The sequence below is a fragment of the Dipodomys merriami genome, unplaced genomic scaffold (assembly GCF_024711535.1).
Source record: "Dipodomys merriami isolate MVZ:Mamm:240054 unplaced genomic scaffold, mDipMer1.0.p SCAF_82, whole genome shotgun sequence".
In the NCBI taxonomy this organism is placed as follows: domain Eukaryota; kingdom Metazoa; phylum Chordata; class Mammalia; order Rodentia; family Heteromyidae; genus Dipodomys; species Dipodomys merriami.
This window is the reverse complement of record NW_027206424.1, coordinates 1,332,555-1,352,618: the sequence shown is the minus strand read 5'-3', so window position 1 is coordinate 1,352,618 and position 20,064 is coordinate 1,332,555. Positions and strand designations below refer to the sequence as shown.

General features: G+C 45.3%; 1 protein-coding gene across 1 annotated transcript in view; it reads left to right on the top strand.

The window, feature by feature from the left end:
• Positions 1–20,064, top strand: part of CUNH10orf90 (chromosome unknown C10orf90 homolog) — a 198,617-nt gene that overhangs the window by 137,943 nt on the left and 40,610 nt on the right. The window contains exon 5 of the mRNA XM_070011476.1: positions 198–1,242. Coding sequence (XP_069867577.1) covers positions 198–1,242 — 1,045 coding nt within the window. The remainder of the gene's footprint in view (positions 1–197; positions 1,243–20,064) is intronic.

Here is a 20,064-nt window from a genome sequence, read left to right as displayed (position 1 = left end):
GGTTACATAAGCTCACACTAGACAGGTAACGCGATCGATCGCCGAATCAGGTGTTGTTGTTGTTATTGTTATCGTTGCTACACGGATCCTGTGTGCTATCCGCCCGCGGAGGCCGTGCAGCCGGCCCTCGAGGGTTCGTGGAGCGCCAGCCGCGCCCACGGGCCGGGGACTCACCGCGCTCTGTTTCCGTTTTCCAGGAGACGCTGGCATCACCACACCCACAGGCGCTTTCCTCCGTGGTCCTTTCGCGGCTGATCGAGGAGAACGACCCCCGGGACTCGGGGCGGCCGCTGCCCCTGCCGTGCGCGCTGGCGCAGCCTCGGGCCTGCCCGGCGGGGCCCGCCTTCCGCAGGGCCTTCGACGTGTTTCCGGACCGACGGAGGCTCCCGGCGCCCCCCGAGGACCCAGGCCCCCCGGCGCCAGCGGAGCCCGCGGCGGGCCCGGCCGGCCCGTGCAAAGGCTTTGCGTCCATCACCATCACCGCGCGGCGCGTGCGCCCCGCGGCCGGCGGCCCCGCGTGGGAGGCGGGCGGGGACGCGCTGTGCCCCCGATGCCAGGCCGAGGAGGCCGCGCGCCGGTGTCCCCCGGGCCTGGCCGGCGGCCCCCACCCGCGGCGGCCGCGTGGACCCTTCCCCTGCGCAGACTTCCCCCGGAACGGCCCCCCGGGGAGGCCCGGGAGCCCCGAGGCGCACGCCAGGCTGAGCGCGGGCCGCGGGGGCCCGGGCGCCCATGGGGAGGACCCCGGAGGCGGCTCCCCGTCGGGCCAGGCCCCGCTGGTGTTCAGCTCCTGTGTCCACCTGCGCGTGTCCCGGCCGTGCCCCCGGGCCATCTACTACCTGGACAAGACCCTGTGGGTGCCCGCGGAGCCGGCCCCGGGGCCCCGCGCCGGGACGCACCGGTCCGTGCTGTCGCTCAGCCTCGACTGCAGTTCCCACAGGCCGACGGCAGATGGAGTCGACGGCACGGCGAACGGAGAGCCAAGGGGCGGAGGCCTGGAGCCCGGGCCCGGCCGGCCACCCCTGCACCTCCCCGGCCCAGCCTGGCTTCCGCCCTGGGGCCCCGCGCAGCCACCCGACGGCCGGCCAAAGGAGAAGCCGGGCCCGGAGCGGGTGTGCCTGGGTACCGGGGGCTTCGTCGACGCGGGCACTCCGCAGCTGGCCGTCAAGAAGAGGAGAGGAGAGCACGCCGGCGGGCCTGGCGGCCAGCTGTCCATCCACATTCCCGGCTGGAGCTGCAGGGCAGGTGAGTGGATTGCGGCAGGGGCCCGGCCCCGAGCCCCGGTGGTGCTTCCATCTCGCCTCCTCCTCCTCCCAGGTGGAAACCCATGGCGCGGTGTTGATGTCAGGTGGCACCGTTTCCTCCCAGGCTGTGAGAGGCCTAGCCTCCAATTCTGACTTCTAACAGTGGCCAGGAATAGAGCGCGGTGGTTCCACCTCATGCTCCCACCCCTGGGGTGAGAAGGAAAGGCGAAAGGCTCAGCCAAGCCCAGGCGTGTTGGCTCTTTGGCCGTCAAACACCTGCATGTGTGAGACCCTCCAGACTTCTGCAGTTTTGACTTTTCAGTCACTCGAATACTGTTCACACATCGCTTTCACAGACGTGGTGTTGAGTAATACCTTGTATTTTCTTTTTCTTCTCATTCCTACCCCCCCCCCCCCACATTTCTGGGCCTTGAACTCAGGGCCTGGGATCTATCCCACTTGAGCCACAGCTCTGCTTCCAGCCTTTTGGTGGTTAATTGGAGATGAGTCTCACAGACTTTGCTGCCTCCTGAGTAAATAGGATCACAGGTGCAAGCCACTAATGCTGGGCATTTTCTAAATGAGGAAGCTTCGCCAGCCTGCTGCAGCAAGAGCAATCCCTGCTTTGAGTTTTGTCTTCTGGGACCACTTGACTGGTTCTCTTTGCTGTTCTTGCCATCTATGAAACCTGACAAGATTCCCATGCTGGGCTGTCCTGAGACCCTTTGCCTTTTCTTGAGAAGTCAGGAGAGGGAGAGTTCTATTTTGGAGAAGAGCAGCTGCATCTTCTTCTGTTTTGTTTTGATGCTATTGACCTCAGGGCCTCATGCTTGCTAAGCAAGCACTCTACCACGGAGCCATGCCTCCAGCCTGTTTTTTAACAGGGTCTCACTCCCTGCTTGGATGAGTATGTAGATTCAAGTTAATCCATTTTAGGCTTCACATTATACAGATACACACCTAGCTTCTTCCTACTGAGATGCAGTTAGGATGAGAGGCATGATGTGCCCACTTGTGCAGTTATTGGTTGAGAAGAGAGTCTCACATAAATTCCCAGGCTGGATTTGAACTCAACCCTCCTGATTTTAGCCCCTGAGTAGCTTAGATTACAGGCATGTACTGCCCACTCCAGCCTCACGGTTTTCTTTTCCCTTCTATTTAAACTTCCTATTTTTCTGCCTCATTTTCTTTAAGAAAGATTGGTTTATGAATTAGTGACTTTCCACTTGGGGAAAATATTTAAAGATAATAGTAATAAAGTGGAAAATGCAGCATATGCATAATAACCTTACTATGCAATTTTTGTCCATTAAAGCTTTATTAATTAATAAAAATAACTGTAAAACATTTAAAACTATAATGTGCATAGAAACGTTAAATGATGTAATTAATTTTAACAAGTGTAGATATATTAAATGCTCAGAGATTTTAAAAGCAATTTTGATATGGCTTTCAGATTGATTAGACTGAGTCTTAACAGACTACTGCAAGAAGGCAAATGTAAGTGGCCAACCATGTTCCCAAGATAAACCCCACATCCGTATTTCAAGAAACTGCCTAAGCGAAGCATTTGATCTTCCTTATTGACTAAGATTCCAAAAATACACAACCCATGCTGTGTGTGCCACCCTGGTGATACACCTCCCTGTCTTTACGTGGTGTGAAATAATTTGAATGTATACCACTTTTCACCAGAGGAACTTTAGAGCTAACTACAGCTGCAGCTCAAACATTCATTGCAGATTGAGGAATAAGAGCAGAGGAAATTCCCCCAAATCAGGACTGGATTGGTGCAGAGAAGGCTTTTGGATATGGCTTTGCAAATTGATGATGAGTCTGTAAGGGATTTTCTTAAGCAAATAGTATAAGCTAACTCTAATTCTCCTGGCCTTAGATTAACCATATGTGCTAAGGACAGTCTAGAGTAAGTGTAGTCCTCCATGCCATTCAAAGAAAGCAGCCAGGGGAGCCTTGATAACTTTTTTTTAAGAGTTGCCAATCTTAATTTTCTAGTACAGTGCATGTGGACAAATGACAGCTACTTGTGGAACTTATGTATTTGAGTACCAGTTGCAGAGGCTGAACTTGTTGTTTGTTGTTGTTGGGGTATATGTATGTGTGAGTGTGTGTCCGTGTCAGTGTGTAAGAACTGGGGCTTGAACTTAAGACTGTTTTGTGCTCTTGCTGGCTTTTTCTCTCCAGGCTAGAGCTCTGTTCTATTGCGTGACCTACACCCCTACTTCTGGCTTTTTGCTGGATAATTGGAGATGAGTCTCATGGAATTTTCTGTCCTGGCTAGCTTTGAATCCTGATTTTCAGATCTCAGCCTCCTAAGTAGCTAGGATTACAGGTGTGAGCCACCAGCGCCCAACCTGAATGGCCTGGTCGTTTTTGAGAGTGCTCAGGCTTCAAAGCATGTCTGTTCCACCTGCCTGACATGGAGTCCTTGAGAAAGGGGCTACTCCATCACAATATCCAAAGCCACCGAGCTTTGGCGGGGAGGTGTCCACAGATTGGGGTATGTGCCTCCAATGTATACAAATGCTCACATACGCACACTCATACACACATAGGCTTGTGTAAGGTTTCACTCAGATGCTAATACTCAGCATCGTTCCTGCTTGAGGTTTAGGAACACAGATAGCTCATTGACACCAACGACCACAGCCTGGCCTGGTGTAGCTGTGTTTTGAGGGTATGCTTGCTGACACGCCAGCCCGACAGAGCATTTTAACCTTCGTGCAAGTGTGCTCAGACCATGGCAGCACTCATGAAGACTCCGAAGCACTGTTTGTCTTTTCCTGTCTGAAACCATAAATGTACCTGAGGCCCTCTTGGCAGCCTGCTGTGGTTACACATGCTATTAGCAGTCTCCATTCTTCCTAGAGATGGAATCGGATGCTTTTTATATGAAGAATTCCCAAAATTCCTCCTCAGCATCATTCTCTCCAAGCTACATCCTACATGCTGCCTAGGGCTTCTAGAAGTGGAGCTGAAGCCATTTTAGTTCAAGTCATGGGGTTAGTGGAAAGTCCTACAGATTGCCTTCTTTGCATTGATTTGTTTATGGTCTGTATTGGGCTTTGAGCTCATGGCCTCATGCTCCCTTGGCTGGCTTGCTCACATGTGGCACTCTGTCACTTGAGCCACACTCTGGCCCTGCTCTGTGGTGCTTGTTTTGGAGATGGAGTCTCAGGCTTTTCTGCCTTGGGTGACTTTCGTCTGGATCTGATCTTAGCATCCTGAATAGCTTGGATACAGGCGTGAGTCACAGGACCTGGCTCAGATTATATTCTTTTAATTGCTATATATGTATGTATATAATTGTATTGTTATTATTACAGAGGGGTAACCATTTCACAATTCAGATAATGCATACATTTCTCATCTGAACAATGTCATTCCCTTCCTTTGCTTTTCCCCTGTCTCCCCCTCTTGCCCTAGCCTACAAATTGCATAATTCAGTTTTCACATAGTGTATAGTAAATACCATGATTGTATTTGTTCTCTCTTCCTCTCTCCCGTTCTGCACCCATTTTTGACCCCCACGGCCCCCAAGAAGCAGACGAAGGAAAAGGGAAAGGAAAAAATTTGAACACACACACACACACACACACACACACACACACACACACACCCCAAAAACAACAAAATTGACCCATGTTTCCATTTTCTGGGATTCATCTCAATAAATAGTATTTCACATGTTCAGGAGAGTTACACCTTTGAGTTCCTCCCCTCCTGGTATTCTCCACTGGTGTGGCTGTGTGTGAACACCTGAGTCATGGTTAAATCATCATTTTAGATCTAGCTTCCACACATGAGCAAACACTGTATCCTTCATATCTTTGAGCTTGGCTTACCTCACTTAACCTGATTTGTTCTAGGTCTATCCATTTCCCTGCAAATAACATAATTGTATACTTTCTAATGGATGAGTAAAATTCCATTGTGTATTTGTGTCACATTTTTTGGATCCACTGGTCTACTCTAGGGCATCTGGGCCCTTTCCATAAATGGGCTATTGTGAATAGTGCAGCACTGTACATGGATGTGCAGATGTCTTCACCGTATCCTGATTGGTGCCATTCTGGGTAGATGCCCACCAGTGGTACAGCTGGGTCATAGAGAAGTCCTGTGTTTCTTGAGGAACCTCCAGACAGCCTGCAGAATGATTGCACTAGTTTACCTTCCCACCAACGGTGCAATAGAATTCCTTTTCTTCCACATCCCTGCCAGCATTTGTTGTTTGAATTCTTGATGCTGGCCAATCTAACAGGGGCGAGACAGAATCTCAGAGTTATTTTGATTTGCATTTCCTTTAAGACCAAGGATGTTGAGTATTTCCTCATGTTTTTCTTTGCCACTCTTAATTCATCTTCTGAGAAGTCTCTTTTTAGCTCCATTTGTTGATTGGTTCGTTAGTTTTGGAAAAGGTTAGTTTTTTGTGTTCCTTGTATATTTTAGACATTAGGCCTTTGTCGGATGTATTGCTGGTAAAGATCTTCTCCCAGTCTATTGGCTGTCTTTCTAGTTTAGTAACTATGTCCTTTGCTGTGCAGAAATTTTTTTTTGTTTTGGTGTAATCCCATTTGTTGAGTCTCTCTCCTATTTGATGTGCCCCAGGACTCTCTTCAGAAAGTTTCTGCCTATGCCTATAAGTTCTAATGTGCAACAGTTTCAGTGTTTCAGGTCTATGTTGAGGTCTTTGATCCTCTTTGTGCTGATACTAGTGCATGTTTACAACCAGGGATCCAATTTTAGTCTTGTATATATGCATGTTCAGTTTTCCCAACATCACTTATTGAAGAGGCCATCTTTTTCACACCACACATTTTTGGATCCCTTGTCAAATTCAGATAACCAGTATATGGTTTTATTTCTGGGTTTTCTAGTCTATTCCATTGATCATCAGGCTTATTTTTGTGCCAGTACCAAATTTTTTTGTATTATAGTTCTATAATAGAGCTTGGGATCTAGGATTGTGATACCACCAGTATAGCTTTTGTTTTGCCTAAAATTGCTTTGGTTATTGAAGGTATTTTGTTGTTTCATATGAATTTTGGATTGTTCTAGCTCAGTGAAGGACGACACTGGATTTTGATGGGAATTGCATTAAAATTGTAGATCACCTTTGGCAGAATGGCCATTTTCACAGTATTAATTCTAGCTATCCATGAATATGGGAGGTCTTTCCATTTTCTGATGTTGTCTTCAATTTCTTTCCTCAGGTTTTTATAGTTTTCATTGTAGAGGTATTTTTCTTAGGTTTATTCCTATTTTTGAGGCTATTGCAAATAGAATTGTTTTTCTGATTTCCCCCTCTGCTTGTACATTGTTGGTGTCTATTGTACAGAAAGGCTGATGATTTTTGTGTGTTGATTTATATTCTGATACTTTCCCATAGTTATTGACCAGCTCTAGGAACTTGGGAATCCATTCCCAAGCTTTTGGGTACTTTAGATATAAGATCATGTCATCTGCAGAGAGGGATAGTTTGACTTCTTCCCCTTGCCTCTTGCTCTGGCTAGGAATTCCAGAATTATATAGAATAAGCGTGGAGAAAATGGACTTCCATGCCTTGTTCCTGGTTTTAGAGGAGATGGTTTTAGTTTTTCACCATTTAATATGATGCTGGCAGTTGGTCTGTCCTATATAACCTTTATTATTTCTATGTATGTGCCTTCTAATTCTAGCTTCTTTAGAGCTTTTAGCATGAACAGATGTTGGAATTTGTCAAAGGCTTTTTCTGCATCTATTGAGATGATCATGTGATTCTGTTAATGTAGTATATTACATTTATTGATTTATGTACATTAAACCAGCCTTGCATCTCTGGGATAAAGACCACTTGATCATAGTGTATAATTTTTTACTAGCTTTTGAATTTTGTTGGCAAGTATTTTATCAAGGAGCTTTGTATCTATGTTCATCAGAGAGCTTGGTCTATAATTCTCTTTATTTCTTTGGGTCCTTACCTGGTTTGGGGATGCGTGTAATGCTTACTTTATAAAATGTGCTTAGTAGTGATCCTTCCATTTCTATTACATGGAAATGTTTGAGGTATACTAGTGTTCATTTATCTTTAAAGCTCTTGTAGGATTCGGCTGTGAATCCATCAGGACTCAGATTATATTCTTGAATGAGTCTTTGCAAATGCACCCAGAAAGATTGCTAAGATTAGGAGAAATGAGTGGAATATGGACAAACCTATTTAACTGGTCCTGGATGTTTTGCCCTAATTTTTAGTAAGCATCTTGCTGTCACTGTGGAAAAGGGCATTATACTAACCCATACATCTATAATAAGGAAAAATTTCATCATCATCATCATCATCATCATCATCATCATCATCATTTCCCTCCTAATGACAACACACATAGTGTAAGAATCTAGATATCTAGATGCCAGACTCTAGTCTAGAGTCATTATTTTAAATCATTCAAGCCATTCTGTAAATAGAGTATCATTATCCTTTGCTGACCATTTTATAAATGAAGCTTGAAGATTAAGTGATTTGCTGGAGTCCACATGGCCCTTAAGTCCCAGGGCTGAACATTGGACATCTGCTATGTCCTTGCTAGTGATAGCCCGGTGCAGAGAAGTAAGGGCCTTGTGTCCCTCCGTCACCACCCTTCTCCTCTGTCATTGGGAGGCTGTGTCTAAGAACTTCTCACTGACCTATGCAGCAGTACCAGCCTTTGATGACCAGTGACCTATAAGCGAATTTCCAATGAGATATATAATAGGTCATGTCATTTGATGCAGTTAAAATACATCAGATCAGAAAATTGCCTCAGAAATCCTTCCCGGCCTGCACGGCAGTTCTCCCTGTTGCTCTGTGGGGTGTCCGGTGTTGGTCCGAAAGGTGCTGTTTTTGTGGGGGACACTGGCCTCAAACACGGTTGGCTTAGAGCCATTGCTTGTTGCCCATTGCATTGTACACGCCCCGCCCAGCTCTAAAGCTTTCTTCCTTCCCAAGGCTTCTAACAAGATACAACACACTCTTCTAATGTTCAGTGCTTTCGGGCAGAGGGCAATGCTCTTATCATGCCTGTTCACCCTGTGTTTCTTCTCTGAGGAGGGCCCCTTTGCAGACAGGGCTTCTGTTAGTGCTCGAGTTCAGGGACTTTGGTCTGAGATCGCCCCACGGGGAATTTTCTGTCACTAGTGACAAAGATACAGATGACTAGGAGAAGCAAATAAGTGTTGTGTCTGCTGTGTGCTGATGGCATAGTCAGTCAGGAGCTCATAGTGAGCAAGCTTTGTTTCATGTACACACGGGACAAGAACACCCTGGGCACACACCGGTCAGGACTCCCTGTGGGGAGAGAAGACGCACCAGTCAGTTTTCCCATCCCTCGATGATTTCTTTCTACAGGGCTAGAAGCAACCTGGGCAAGGCCAGTGGGAATGGGGGCAGCAGCTCGACACAGGGAAAGTGGGAGCACGCTGGGGAGGACTCAGATCCTGGGGTCGCATTTGAAGGAGAGCCTTCAGTGCTTGCCAGTGGGCCGGGCGGCTGGGTAGCTCCTGGTACTCACTGCTCGCAGGTGTGTTGACCCTGCCAGGTTTCCTGGGCTGCCCCAGTGGTTGTCTTCTCAGTGGCACTGGAGCAGCTGTCCCTGGACTGCTGATGTGGGGCCTGAACTCGGCCTGGGCACTGTCCCTCAGCTCTTCAGCTCAAGGCTAGCGCTCTACCACTTAAGCCACAGCATCACTTCTGGCTTTTTTCTGCCTACATGGTGTTGAGGAATTGAACCCAGGGCCCTCATGCCTGCTTGGCAAGCACTCTACCACTGAGCCACCTTCCCAGCCCCATCATTTTATTTTATTAAGCACAAGATAAGACAAGGGCTTTGAGGTTCACTAACAAACGAACAATGAAACTGGTCTCTCATCACAAGAGCAGGTGTCAGCTGGCTATGACCCACAGGGTAAAGCCTACCTCAGCCTGCTTTGATTAATAAAGTTTCACTGGAACACAGCCAAGCATCTTCGTTTATACATTGTTCTGTGGCTGATCTTACCCACGGCAGAGTTGACTTCTTTGGAAGAGACCACATGGCTCACAAGATGGGCACCCTGTCTGGGTGCCTGTCCGCTGTCTGTGCAGGCTCCATCTGTCCATCTGTGGATGTAGCCAGTGGGCCACAGAGTATCTTGAGCTCCTCTCTCCTGGTGCATCAGTTCATTCAATTGGGGAGCCCTGGTTTTCCATCCCCCATGCTGTCAGACATCGAGTCTTGGAATGTGCGGAAGAAGCAATACTGGAGTGGAAGGGAAGCTCTCTCTCATCCCTGGCCTCCACCCTGTCCACTCTGGGTCTTCCCACCCTCCTTCTGGCCAAGCCTTCCTGGCTCCCTCTGATTCTATCTCTTATGTTCTAAACACAAAGGTCCTAATGATTCTACCTTGCCATGTAGCCCCCTGCTTGCCTTTCTGTCAGCTAGAAGAGCAGTTACTTGCATGTTACTTGCCAACGGTTGGGGCACGTGTTCAGGCCTGGCACTTCCTGTCAACTTCAGACCAGAACTCCATCTGGAGTAGCTTTCCTTCCTCACCTTACTTACCAAATAAGCTGTGGCACCAGGCCCTCGGCTGGCTTCTGGCTCTACAGGAACCACAGGAACAGAGCTCAGATGTGGTCCTCATCATGCAAGGTGGACCCTTCGAGTGAGACCCATTTGCTCTCTCAGGGGTGTCCTTTCCCTTCTTCCTGCTCATCTCTGGAGAATGGGGTCGCCACCAGAGTCCTAGGTACTGACCACTTCACAACCAGCAGAGAGCACCGTGGAACACAGAAATTGGTGCTCAGGGCCTGTGTGCTGGGTGAGCTCTGATGACCTCACAAAGCCTGGAGGTGAGGTCAGCTCTGGAGCCTCACAGCAGCTCTGCTCCACCCACCCAGACCAAGACTCACTGTCCACAAGTGGGTGGTGGGAAGTAATGAAAACGATTGAATTTGCTTTGAAAGAATTGGAGGCATGAGATCTCCAAATATTGTCTCCCTCCTTTCCCCCAGGTTCTCAGTCCAAATAATCAAGGATTGTTCTTGGAACTGCTTAAGTGTCCTTCAGATGGTCAGATTTAATGGTCAGGAAGAGGAAATGTGCACGGAATTACAAACGTATTTTGAAGGCTTTCAGAGATGTTTGTTTGTTTAACTCTTGATAAGTCTTGACCAGATGGGGTTGTCACCAGTCCAGTCATAAGTACGATCCTTACACCATTTTCTGGAGTCTGTAGGGACTAAAGCTGCTTGTTTCAGAAACCCTGGCAGGCTCTGTGGATATTGGACCTTTTCTTCTCTTTTCTTTTTCCCAAGCAGTCCCCATCAGTTGTATGAATAGGTCACATCCTTACCTATCTAAGAGAAAGTCATTGGCTAATCTACCATTTGCTCAGATTTACCATGGACAGATGAAGAGAAATGGATTCAAGGCCTGAAGAGGGTTGGCTGGATAATGAGACAACAGCAGAACAGCTACCTGCATGCGAATGAGGAATGGTGAGGGTGAGGGGTGTCCACAGGGATGCCCACGGCCTTGTCGATTGGACCCACCTGTGTCTTAGTTCGCTCTGCCAGTGGTTCACCATATCCTGTGCTGGTCAATTCAGCATTGGCTCCGCGTAGGGCCTCCATGCTGTTCTGTAGTTATCATCTTCGGTACAGACTGAGCTGTCTACAGGAAGCCAATTTTAGGCTGAGATTGGGAAGAGAAAGTGGTTAGTAGTGCGATCGATTCTGTAAGGAAATATATTCTAGATACAAGTGATCCGGGAAAACAGGCTGGGGTGGGGTGGGGGGAATGAATGAGAAATAATGTGTTTGATTCCTCTGGCTTGGTGAAGTTTTTCTTCTTTCCCAATAACCTTAAAGCAAAGCTTAGCTCTTTCTGTAAAAATGTGATTTTCTTTTGTGTGAGTAACTAACTTTGGAGAATAAGAGATGGATGACAATGGTAGAGTAAGCTCAGAAATACATCTTACACTGGAGTTTCAAAGTAGTTGGTTAAAATGCAGAAACATTTTTTATCGTGCTATCCCATGTTCCTTTGTTTTTCCCTTTAGAGCACATCCATGTGAGGGTGTCTGTAGATAGAGCCCCAGCCCACAGCTCAGGTACTTTGAGGGACTTGCCTGGTCTAGGGCTGTTCCAGCCAGCCTGGGAAGGCATTTTTGTCCAGAGAGGACATCAGACACACTTGGGGGCTTTTCCACTGCTGGCACACTGACCCAAGGCTGCAAGTTGCTGTTGCTGTGGTTAAGAGCCTTTTCTGGAGAACATTCTATCTCCTCTTCCATGTGTCTTGATCCTCAGCTACTCAACAGCAGTCAGCAGGCTCTTCAAGATTGAGGTCCTTAGAAAGCTCACTGCATGGGCAGGTGCAGTGAGCACATTGCTGTCAAGAAATTTGATACTAGAGTCTGTGCCCTCACGTCACTGTCCTTGCCCACTTTTGCGATATGTGTCTGTGGGAATATCCAAAGTTATCAGCAGAGGATGGACATAGAGACTGGCCCCTTAGGAGCTCGGAGTGTGAAGTTGAACACCAAAGCTCCAGAGATTCTTTTTTTCCTAATCGTTTTTCTCAGTGAATCGGGGTGTTTAGCGTGCAGACATCATGTTCCATCTTCAGTGAGCCCATGTTTGCTTCTTTGTGCTTTGGTGTTGTGCTGAGAAACCTGCAGTAAACAGATGACCATTGTGTCATTATTATATAATGTCATTTGTGTAGATCTTTCAACTCTCCCTATGTTCCAGAAGCATGCATCTTCTGAGCAAGTCATGTTTCCTCTCCTGGAGCTCTATGTGTGTGTGTGTGTGTGTGTGTGTGTGTGTGTGTGTGTGTGTGTGTGTGTGTGTGTGTGTGTGTGTGTGTGTGCGTGTGCGTGTGCGTGTGCGTGTGTGTGTGTGTGTGTGTGTGTGTTATGCATATGTGCCCAGTGTTGGACTTGATCTCAGATCCTTACCTTCTTGCTTGTTTCCTCACTCAAAGCTAGCACCACATAACTTGAGCTACACCTCTGCTTCTGGCACTTTGCTGGTTTATTACCAATAAGAGTCTCTGTGTTTTGTTGTTGTTGATGATGTTTTTGCCAGTCTTGGGGTGTGAACTCTGGGCCTGGGCACTGTCCCCGAGCTTCTTTTGCTCAAGGCTAGTGCTTTACCACTTGAGCCATTGAGCCACTTCCAGCTTTTGTTTTTGTAATATACTGTACATAAGAGTCTCATGGACTTTCCTGTCTGGGTTGGCTTCGAACCACAATCCTCAAATCTCAGCTCTTGAGTAGCTAGGATGGCAGGCGAGAGCCTGGTGAGTCTCTTAGGTTTTATCTGTCCAGGCTGGCTTCAAAGTGTCACCCTCAGATCTCATCCTCCTGAGTAACTAGGATTACAGGCATGAGCCATCAGCACAACCCGCTCACTTACAAAGAAAAGAAAAAGAACTAAAGTTTCTATTTCCACATTGTTGAAAATTCAGAATTATCTTCAAGGATCACCTCTTACAAGTATATGGGATCTGATGGGACATTTTTTTGTGCAAAAGCCACTCATGGATTTGTCTTATTTTTTGCAGAAGCATACAAGTTGGCTGAAATTATATACGAGAAATTATAAAAAAGAAAATGATACAATTTTACTTAAAATGGGCTCACCATTCAGGCAGGACATGGAGTCCACGGGTAGGCCTGCAGTTGAATAAAGTGGATAAGAGTCTTGGATGTACATTCAGCAGGACTTTGTGTTTGGGGCATGTTGGAGAACAATGCTTATGTGTTTGGGGCCAGTTGGTATATGTGTGTGGATCATAAGGCAATGACTGACTTCCTCTGGCATCCTCCCCTGACCCTTATAAGCATACGTGGGCATGTAAGATCAAGTGAACCATCTAAGTGCAGAAATGACAGCAAGAGGGGCTGTGAGCAGTGGAGCAGGACATCCCCACTGAGGGGTTGGGCGGGTGGTTCATCCATGCATGGATGTCACGGGGGGGGGGGGGGCAGGCGAGGGATACATTTAGAAGTTCAGCTGCTGGACAGCAAGGAGGATTTCGGCTCACCTGCATCACCATGTCCAAGCTGTGCTGAGCATCCCAGACTCAAAACCTGCCTGAGCTGTGGCCCTCCCTCTCCTTCCTGGGCTGTCATTCCTTCACAGTTATACAAAGAGAAATGTGGAAGCTTACTCTATCTCTGTTTGCCAGAGATACCCTCCCAGGTCATTTCCCACTATCCTCCCAAACAGATCACCTGCGTTCTCCACACACATGGCCTTTGGGAATCTCACAGAACCAAGACTGGCCCACATTATATCTTATTTTCCCCCTTTTAGTCATTTAATAGACAAAAAGGCTTCTGTTATATGAATTTCCTAAAATTTAAAAATAATCATGGTTTTAGTTTTTACCTTTTTATGAAATTATGTTGCTAAATAGTACATATCATCTGATTTTCTTAAATCAAGTTTAAATTTCCATGCAGAAGATAGGTAATTTTTAAGCCTTTTGAGTGTAGATTTCAAAAGGATCCTCTAAATAGTACTGTCTAAGCATAAATACCAGCTTCCCCAAACATATGAAGCATTGGGTATTGGTCTTATAAAAATTCCCATGCCATTTTCACAGGTGAAAAATGGCTTTGATGTGTTTTTTCCCCATAGACAAATGGACTTTTCTCTTTTTTTTTTTTTGGTCCTGTCCTGGGGCCTAACTCTGGTCCTGGGTGCTGTCCCTCAGCTCTTCAGCTCAAGGCTAGCGCTCTACCATTTGAGCCACAGCGCCACTTCCAGCTTTTTTCTTTTTGCTTATGTGGTGCTGAGGAATCGAACCCAGGGCCTCAGGCATGCCAGGCAAGCGCTCTACCACTGAGCCACCTTCCCAGCCCCTTTTCTCATGTTTTATTTCACACCCACAATGCTGCTTGTGAGCTTTGCATGTTCACTTTTCTCTAAGCATTTCTTATTTTGTCTTTCTGCCTATATAGGAAGAGCCTTTGTATTTTAATATTTTTTCTTTTTTTGTGGTACTGGGACTTGAACTCGGCACCTCACACCTGAGCCATGCCCCTGCCTCTTGGCTTTCAGTTTCTTCTCCAGGCAGAGTCTTAGGCTTCTGTGCCCAAGGTCAGCCTCAGACTTCTGCACAGCTGGGATTGCAGATGTGCTCTACCATGCCCAGCTATAGCTTACCTGTTACTATTTGTGATCATTTCTTTAAAGACTTGACATTTTAAAATAGTTTTGGGTTCCCAGAAAGGCTACAAGGATAGTCTGCATCTGGCCTTCTCACCTTATGCAACTTCAGTCACTGAATAGAAAGGACATGTCAGCTCAGTGAGATGGACATCTTGGGCTGAGCAGGCCCTGGCTTTGGGGCTGTCCTGCCAGTTGCAGGAGTTTGTATCTTCCCTGCTCTCCACCTAGAGAGGACAGCAGCATGTCTCCTAACCCACCAGGTGTGCAACCAAGAATGTCTTCATCCAGATGTTGTCAGATGTGCCCAGGTATGCAACCTCACCTCCGTGGAGAGCCGCTGATCTCAACTAAGGAATGGCATTGGCTCAGCACTTGTTAAGTGAAGTACAGTGAAGTACTCCACGTTCAGCTTCTCCACGAATGCCTTTTTTCTGTTCTAGGATTCATTCCAGGATGTCACTTTGCCTTTAGTCCCCATGCCTGCTTGTGGAGATTTTTCACATTCAGATCCTTTATTGCCTTGGTCTTTCCCTCTGTCGTTTCCCAACAGGCTTAGAAGGGCCCTCTGTAGCCTGCATCCTTCCCCAGGCATTATTTGACTCTATAATCAATCTCCTGGGTGTATTCCTTGTGTCTGGAATCCAGTTTCCCTAAATGACTTGCCAGTCATCGACAGGACCACTGACAAGACAGCTCTTATGTCAGAACTGACCCGCAGGGCCACCAAGTGTGGAGTCCTTGTTTAAACGGGGCCCCAGCTGACTGAGGTAGCTGTTTCCCTGTAGTAATTTTCCTTGTTGAGTTGTTAGAGTAGCAAACATTGTTTTTACTATCTACGGACACAATAGCTGGGGGAATCCTGTAAAATGGACTCTAAGTGTGAACGTGTGGCGTGTAATGTACCTAGTCATTCCAGAATTCAGGCAGGGGCAGGCTCTGGCTGCCATCTGGCTGCCATCATGGGCGGTATTTCTTTCACTTCAGAAGTTTCGAACTCTGTCCAAGCACCCTCCCCCCACCCACATAGCTTCTCTCTGTTCCCATATAAAAGCCCACATACACTGCAGTACACCAGCTCTGCGCTCTGTGGAAGGTGGCTTTTGCCAAGACGAATGCTCTTGATTTCCTTCCCTCTCATTCTTGTGGTCTTCAGTATAGAGATCATGTAGGTACTCTGTTTAATTTATCCTTTATTATTTCATACTCTAAGTTCTACTACATTGTTCATTTGTTTGCAGCCGTGGGGATGGAGCTCAGGGCACGGCATTTGCTAGGCAGGCACTGTATCACTGGAGACACACCTTCAGCCCAGTTTGCACCAGTCATTTCCAGGGCAGGGCCTCACTGGGTTTTCCTGGGCCGCAGTCCTCCTTTGTGCTTTCCTGGGGGCGGAAGCCTCTATGCCCAGCCATGGTGGTTCCCCAGAGGCTGGGAAAATAGGTGCAGGCCACTGCACCCACCCACTGGTTGAGTTGGCGTCTCCCGAGGTACTTCTTCCCTGGGGCTGGTTGGACACCAGGATCCTTGATTTCTACCTCCAAGGTCACTAAAGACTATAGGCTTGAGCCACTGTGCCAGGCTGATGCCAATTGTTCAAAATTTCAGTCCCATTTTTTTTGCCCACACATGACATATATATTTGATTTTTATAGAGTGACACTGCATCTTGTAGTTCAGTTAATAACCCATAGTATATACAGCAGTGTTTTTGTACATCCCTTAGAATTTTCTGTAATCATTATATTCTTGAAAACAAAATTTATGTTGTTATATAGTTATATTGTTGTGAACAAGTTTTACTTATTCTTTCCCTATCAGATAAAATGGTTTTTTTCCCTTGTCTTATTGTACTGGTAAAATGATTCCCAGTAGAATCTGAGTAGAAGTGACAGTTCAGGACATCCTTGGTTCATTCTTCATTAGCTGTAGGGATTTTTAAAAGGATGTCTACATACTCCATGTATACTGAAGCCTCGTGCCACTCCTGTTAATTTTTTTTTTTTTTAGGTTTTTGTTGGGTGTAGAGCTTGAACTCAGGACATGGGCACTGTTCCTGAGGTTTGCTGCTCAAGGCTAGCACTCTACCACTTGGAGGCACTGCCAGTTTGGGGATGGCTAATTGAAGATAAGACTCTCTTGGACTTTCTTGCCTGGGCTGGCTTTGAACCACAATCCTCTTAGCCTTTCAAGAGCATGTGAGCCGCCAACATCTTGCAGGGTTGGTTGTTTGTTTAAACTTTTTTTAATCATAAGATACATGAAACACAAAATTTACTTTTTTTGTTTAATATTCCATGGTGTCGGTGGTATTAAGAGAATTGATGATGTTTTGCACATTGGTCTCAAGGACTCTTTTCCCTAAAGCTCTGTCCTCATTTAACAAACACTAACTCTCCATTCCCTGGCAACCAGTATCCTGTCTGCACGAGTTTAACTATGCTAGGAACCTCAATAAGTAGAACCAATATCTATATTTCTGTATCCTTTTGTGATTGGCTGCTTTCTCCTTAGCACAATATCCTCAATGTTTGCCTGTGCTATAGTATGTGTCAGAGCCTCCTTCTTTGTTGATACCAAATAATATTCTGTCATAGGCTGTGTCTACTGTATTCGCCCACTGATGGACACTTGGATTGCTTTCTTTCATCTGTATACTACTGCAAAGGGTGCTTCGGTGAACTCTTGAGTTCTTGATTTCAGGAAGTAGAACTGTTGCTACATGTATTAATTCCATGTGTACATTTTGAGAGGCTGCCCAAATATTTTCTAGAAAGATGCAGTATTTGACATTGTGCTGGCAATGGACAGGGGTTTTATTTCTCTACATTCTCACCAATACTTATTTTGTATTTATTTTAAGCTTTTATAATTCATACTAATTGTTATTCGGGGGTATCTCATTGTAGTTTTGATTTACATTTCCCTAATGAGCCCTCAGTGATGTTGAACATTTTTTTCCTGTGTCTGTCAGGCATTCATATATCTTTGGAGAAATGTCTGCTCAGATCCTCTGTCCAGTTCTTATTCAAATATTTTTTAATTGTTGCTCTCTCTGCTGCTAATTTGATGAGAACTTCAATTATTCACGGGTATTGAATATTGACAAGTTCCTTTTAGTCATCTTTTGGGATAATAGTAGGGTTTTTCTTCTTTATTTAATGAACATTGGGGAATTCATTGATTTTCATGTTAACCTAGCTATATATTTCTGGGACAACTGTTTGATCATGATGAATTATACTTTTAAAAATAAATATATTGCAGGCTTCTACATGCAGTTTTCCAGATTTTTTTGTGAGAAGCATTGGTATATTGCTTTCATTTAAAATGCTTAATTTGGTGGTGGTTTTGTTTGGATTTGTTTCTTTTTGGAAGCAATAAGTATGAGCACAGGACTTCCTGCCCGCTAGGTAAGCCCTCCACTACTTGAGCCACACACCCTTCCAAATGCCATTGCTTTTGGAATCAGGAAATAACAGCTTTATAATATAAACTGGAAAGATTGTTTTTCTCCTGTAACTCTGAAGGAGATTTGGGGTTGTTAGTATTATGTTGTCCCTGTATTAGGATAAAATCACCAGTGAAGTTATAAGGGCTTGAAGTTCTGTTGGTGAGAAAAGTTGAAATTATAAATATAATTTCTTAACCTGCAGCGTGACCAGCCAGGGTGTCTGCCTCTATGTTTTGACAGTTTGTGACATTTCATCACAATGTGATATAACCTATTCACATAAACATTTTCATAGGATTTTGTTATTATTCTGCATTCATAATGATGTCCTCTAATTCCTGATAATTCAGAACTTTTTTCTTTTCTTTTGCCTTATCAGTCCATCTGAGGTTTGTCCAAAAATCTACATTATTCTGTTATTTGTCAGTTTTCTATTAGGTTGAGCATCCTTAATGCAGAAATTCAGAATCTCAAATGCTGAAAAATCTGAAATGTTTTGGTATTATACTAGCATACAATATTGTTTCATGCCCCAAATTAATAAAAATACTGCATGGAATTGTCTTCAGATAATATAAGATGTACATGAAGCACAAATGTATCTTGTGTTTAGATTAGGGTCTCCTTCCCTAGATGCCTTAATATGTATATGTGAATTTTCCAAAATCCCCACCCAATCCCCTATCTGTCTGGTGTCTGGGCCCAAGTATTCCAGATAAAGGATACTCCAGCTAAAGCTGTGGCTCAGGAACTAGAGCATCTGCCTAACAAGTGCAAGGCCCTGAGTTGAAATGCCAGTACCACCAAAAAATATGATAGCAAATGGACACTCAATCTGAACATTCACTTCTGCCCTTAGTGTATTATTTCCAGTGTTTGCTTACTGAATTCTCTTTTTCACATTGTTATTAGGATATATTAATAATACAAGGGGAGGTCCATATATGATAATTCTGTAGATGTGAACAGTATACTGTGAACAATTCACCCCCTCTATTATGGCCCCCTAAGTGCCTCCTGTCTCCCTCCACTTCCAAGCAATGTTTCCTTCCATTTGTTCTCCCTCAAACAGTCCACCTTTTACAGTCATGTCACATTATCATCATCATCATCATCATCATCATCATCATCATCATCATCATCATCATCATCATCATCGTAGGCCTAGCTTCCACATATGATCACAAATGTAATATTTGGCACTTTGAGCTGGGCTCAGTTCAGTCAACAAGAGCTCCAGTTCCATCCATTTTCCTAAAAACAACATCATTTCATTCTTTGTAGTTGGATAATACTTCACAGTGTGTATATCTGTCATGCTTCTTCATCCATCCGTTGTTGGACACCTACAGATCCCACAGCTTAGCTGTTCTGAGTATATAATAATAAACATGGGAGCACATGTTTCTCCCTCTTTTATGTTGACGTATGCTGCATCAGATAGACACCTAGAGGGTCAGATCACAGCTCTATTTTTAGTTTTTTGATGAAAGTTAGGACGTATTTCTGTGTTCGTTGCATTCGTTTACATTCACTCTGTCAGTGTAGGAAGATTTCCACTTTGCCACTCCTCACCAGCATTTGTTGTTTGTTTTCCTGACTGCCATTCTGATAAACGGGATAGAATCTCAGCGCAGCCTTGATTTACTCTTTTTTATGACTCACGATGTTGAACATTTTTCTATGAATTTATTGGCATTGGCACTTCTTTTGAGAACTGTCTGTTCAATTAACTTGCTTGTGTATTATTTGGATTATTTGTTCTTTTCTTATTTAATGTTTAAACTCTTCGTATATTTTGGATATTAATCCCTTAACAGATGAACAGCTGGCAAAGATTTTCTCTCGTGCTGTAATTGCTTCACTCTGGTAATTGTTCCTCTTGCTGCAAAGAAACTTTTAAATTTGATGCAGTCCCATTTGCCAAGTCTTATTCTTATTCCCTTAACAATTAGAGTCCTATTCAAGAAGTTACTGCCTATCCCTAGATCTTCAAGTGTTTTCCCTATGTTTTCCTCTTGTGTTTTTAAGGATTAGGATCCTTAGTCTACTTTTTTTTTTTGCCAGTCCTGGGGCTTGAACCCAGGGCCTCGGCACTATCCCCGAGACTCTCTATGCCCTACCACTGAGGCCACAACACCATTTCTGGCTTTTTCTAAGTAGTTTATTGG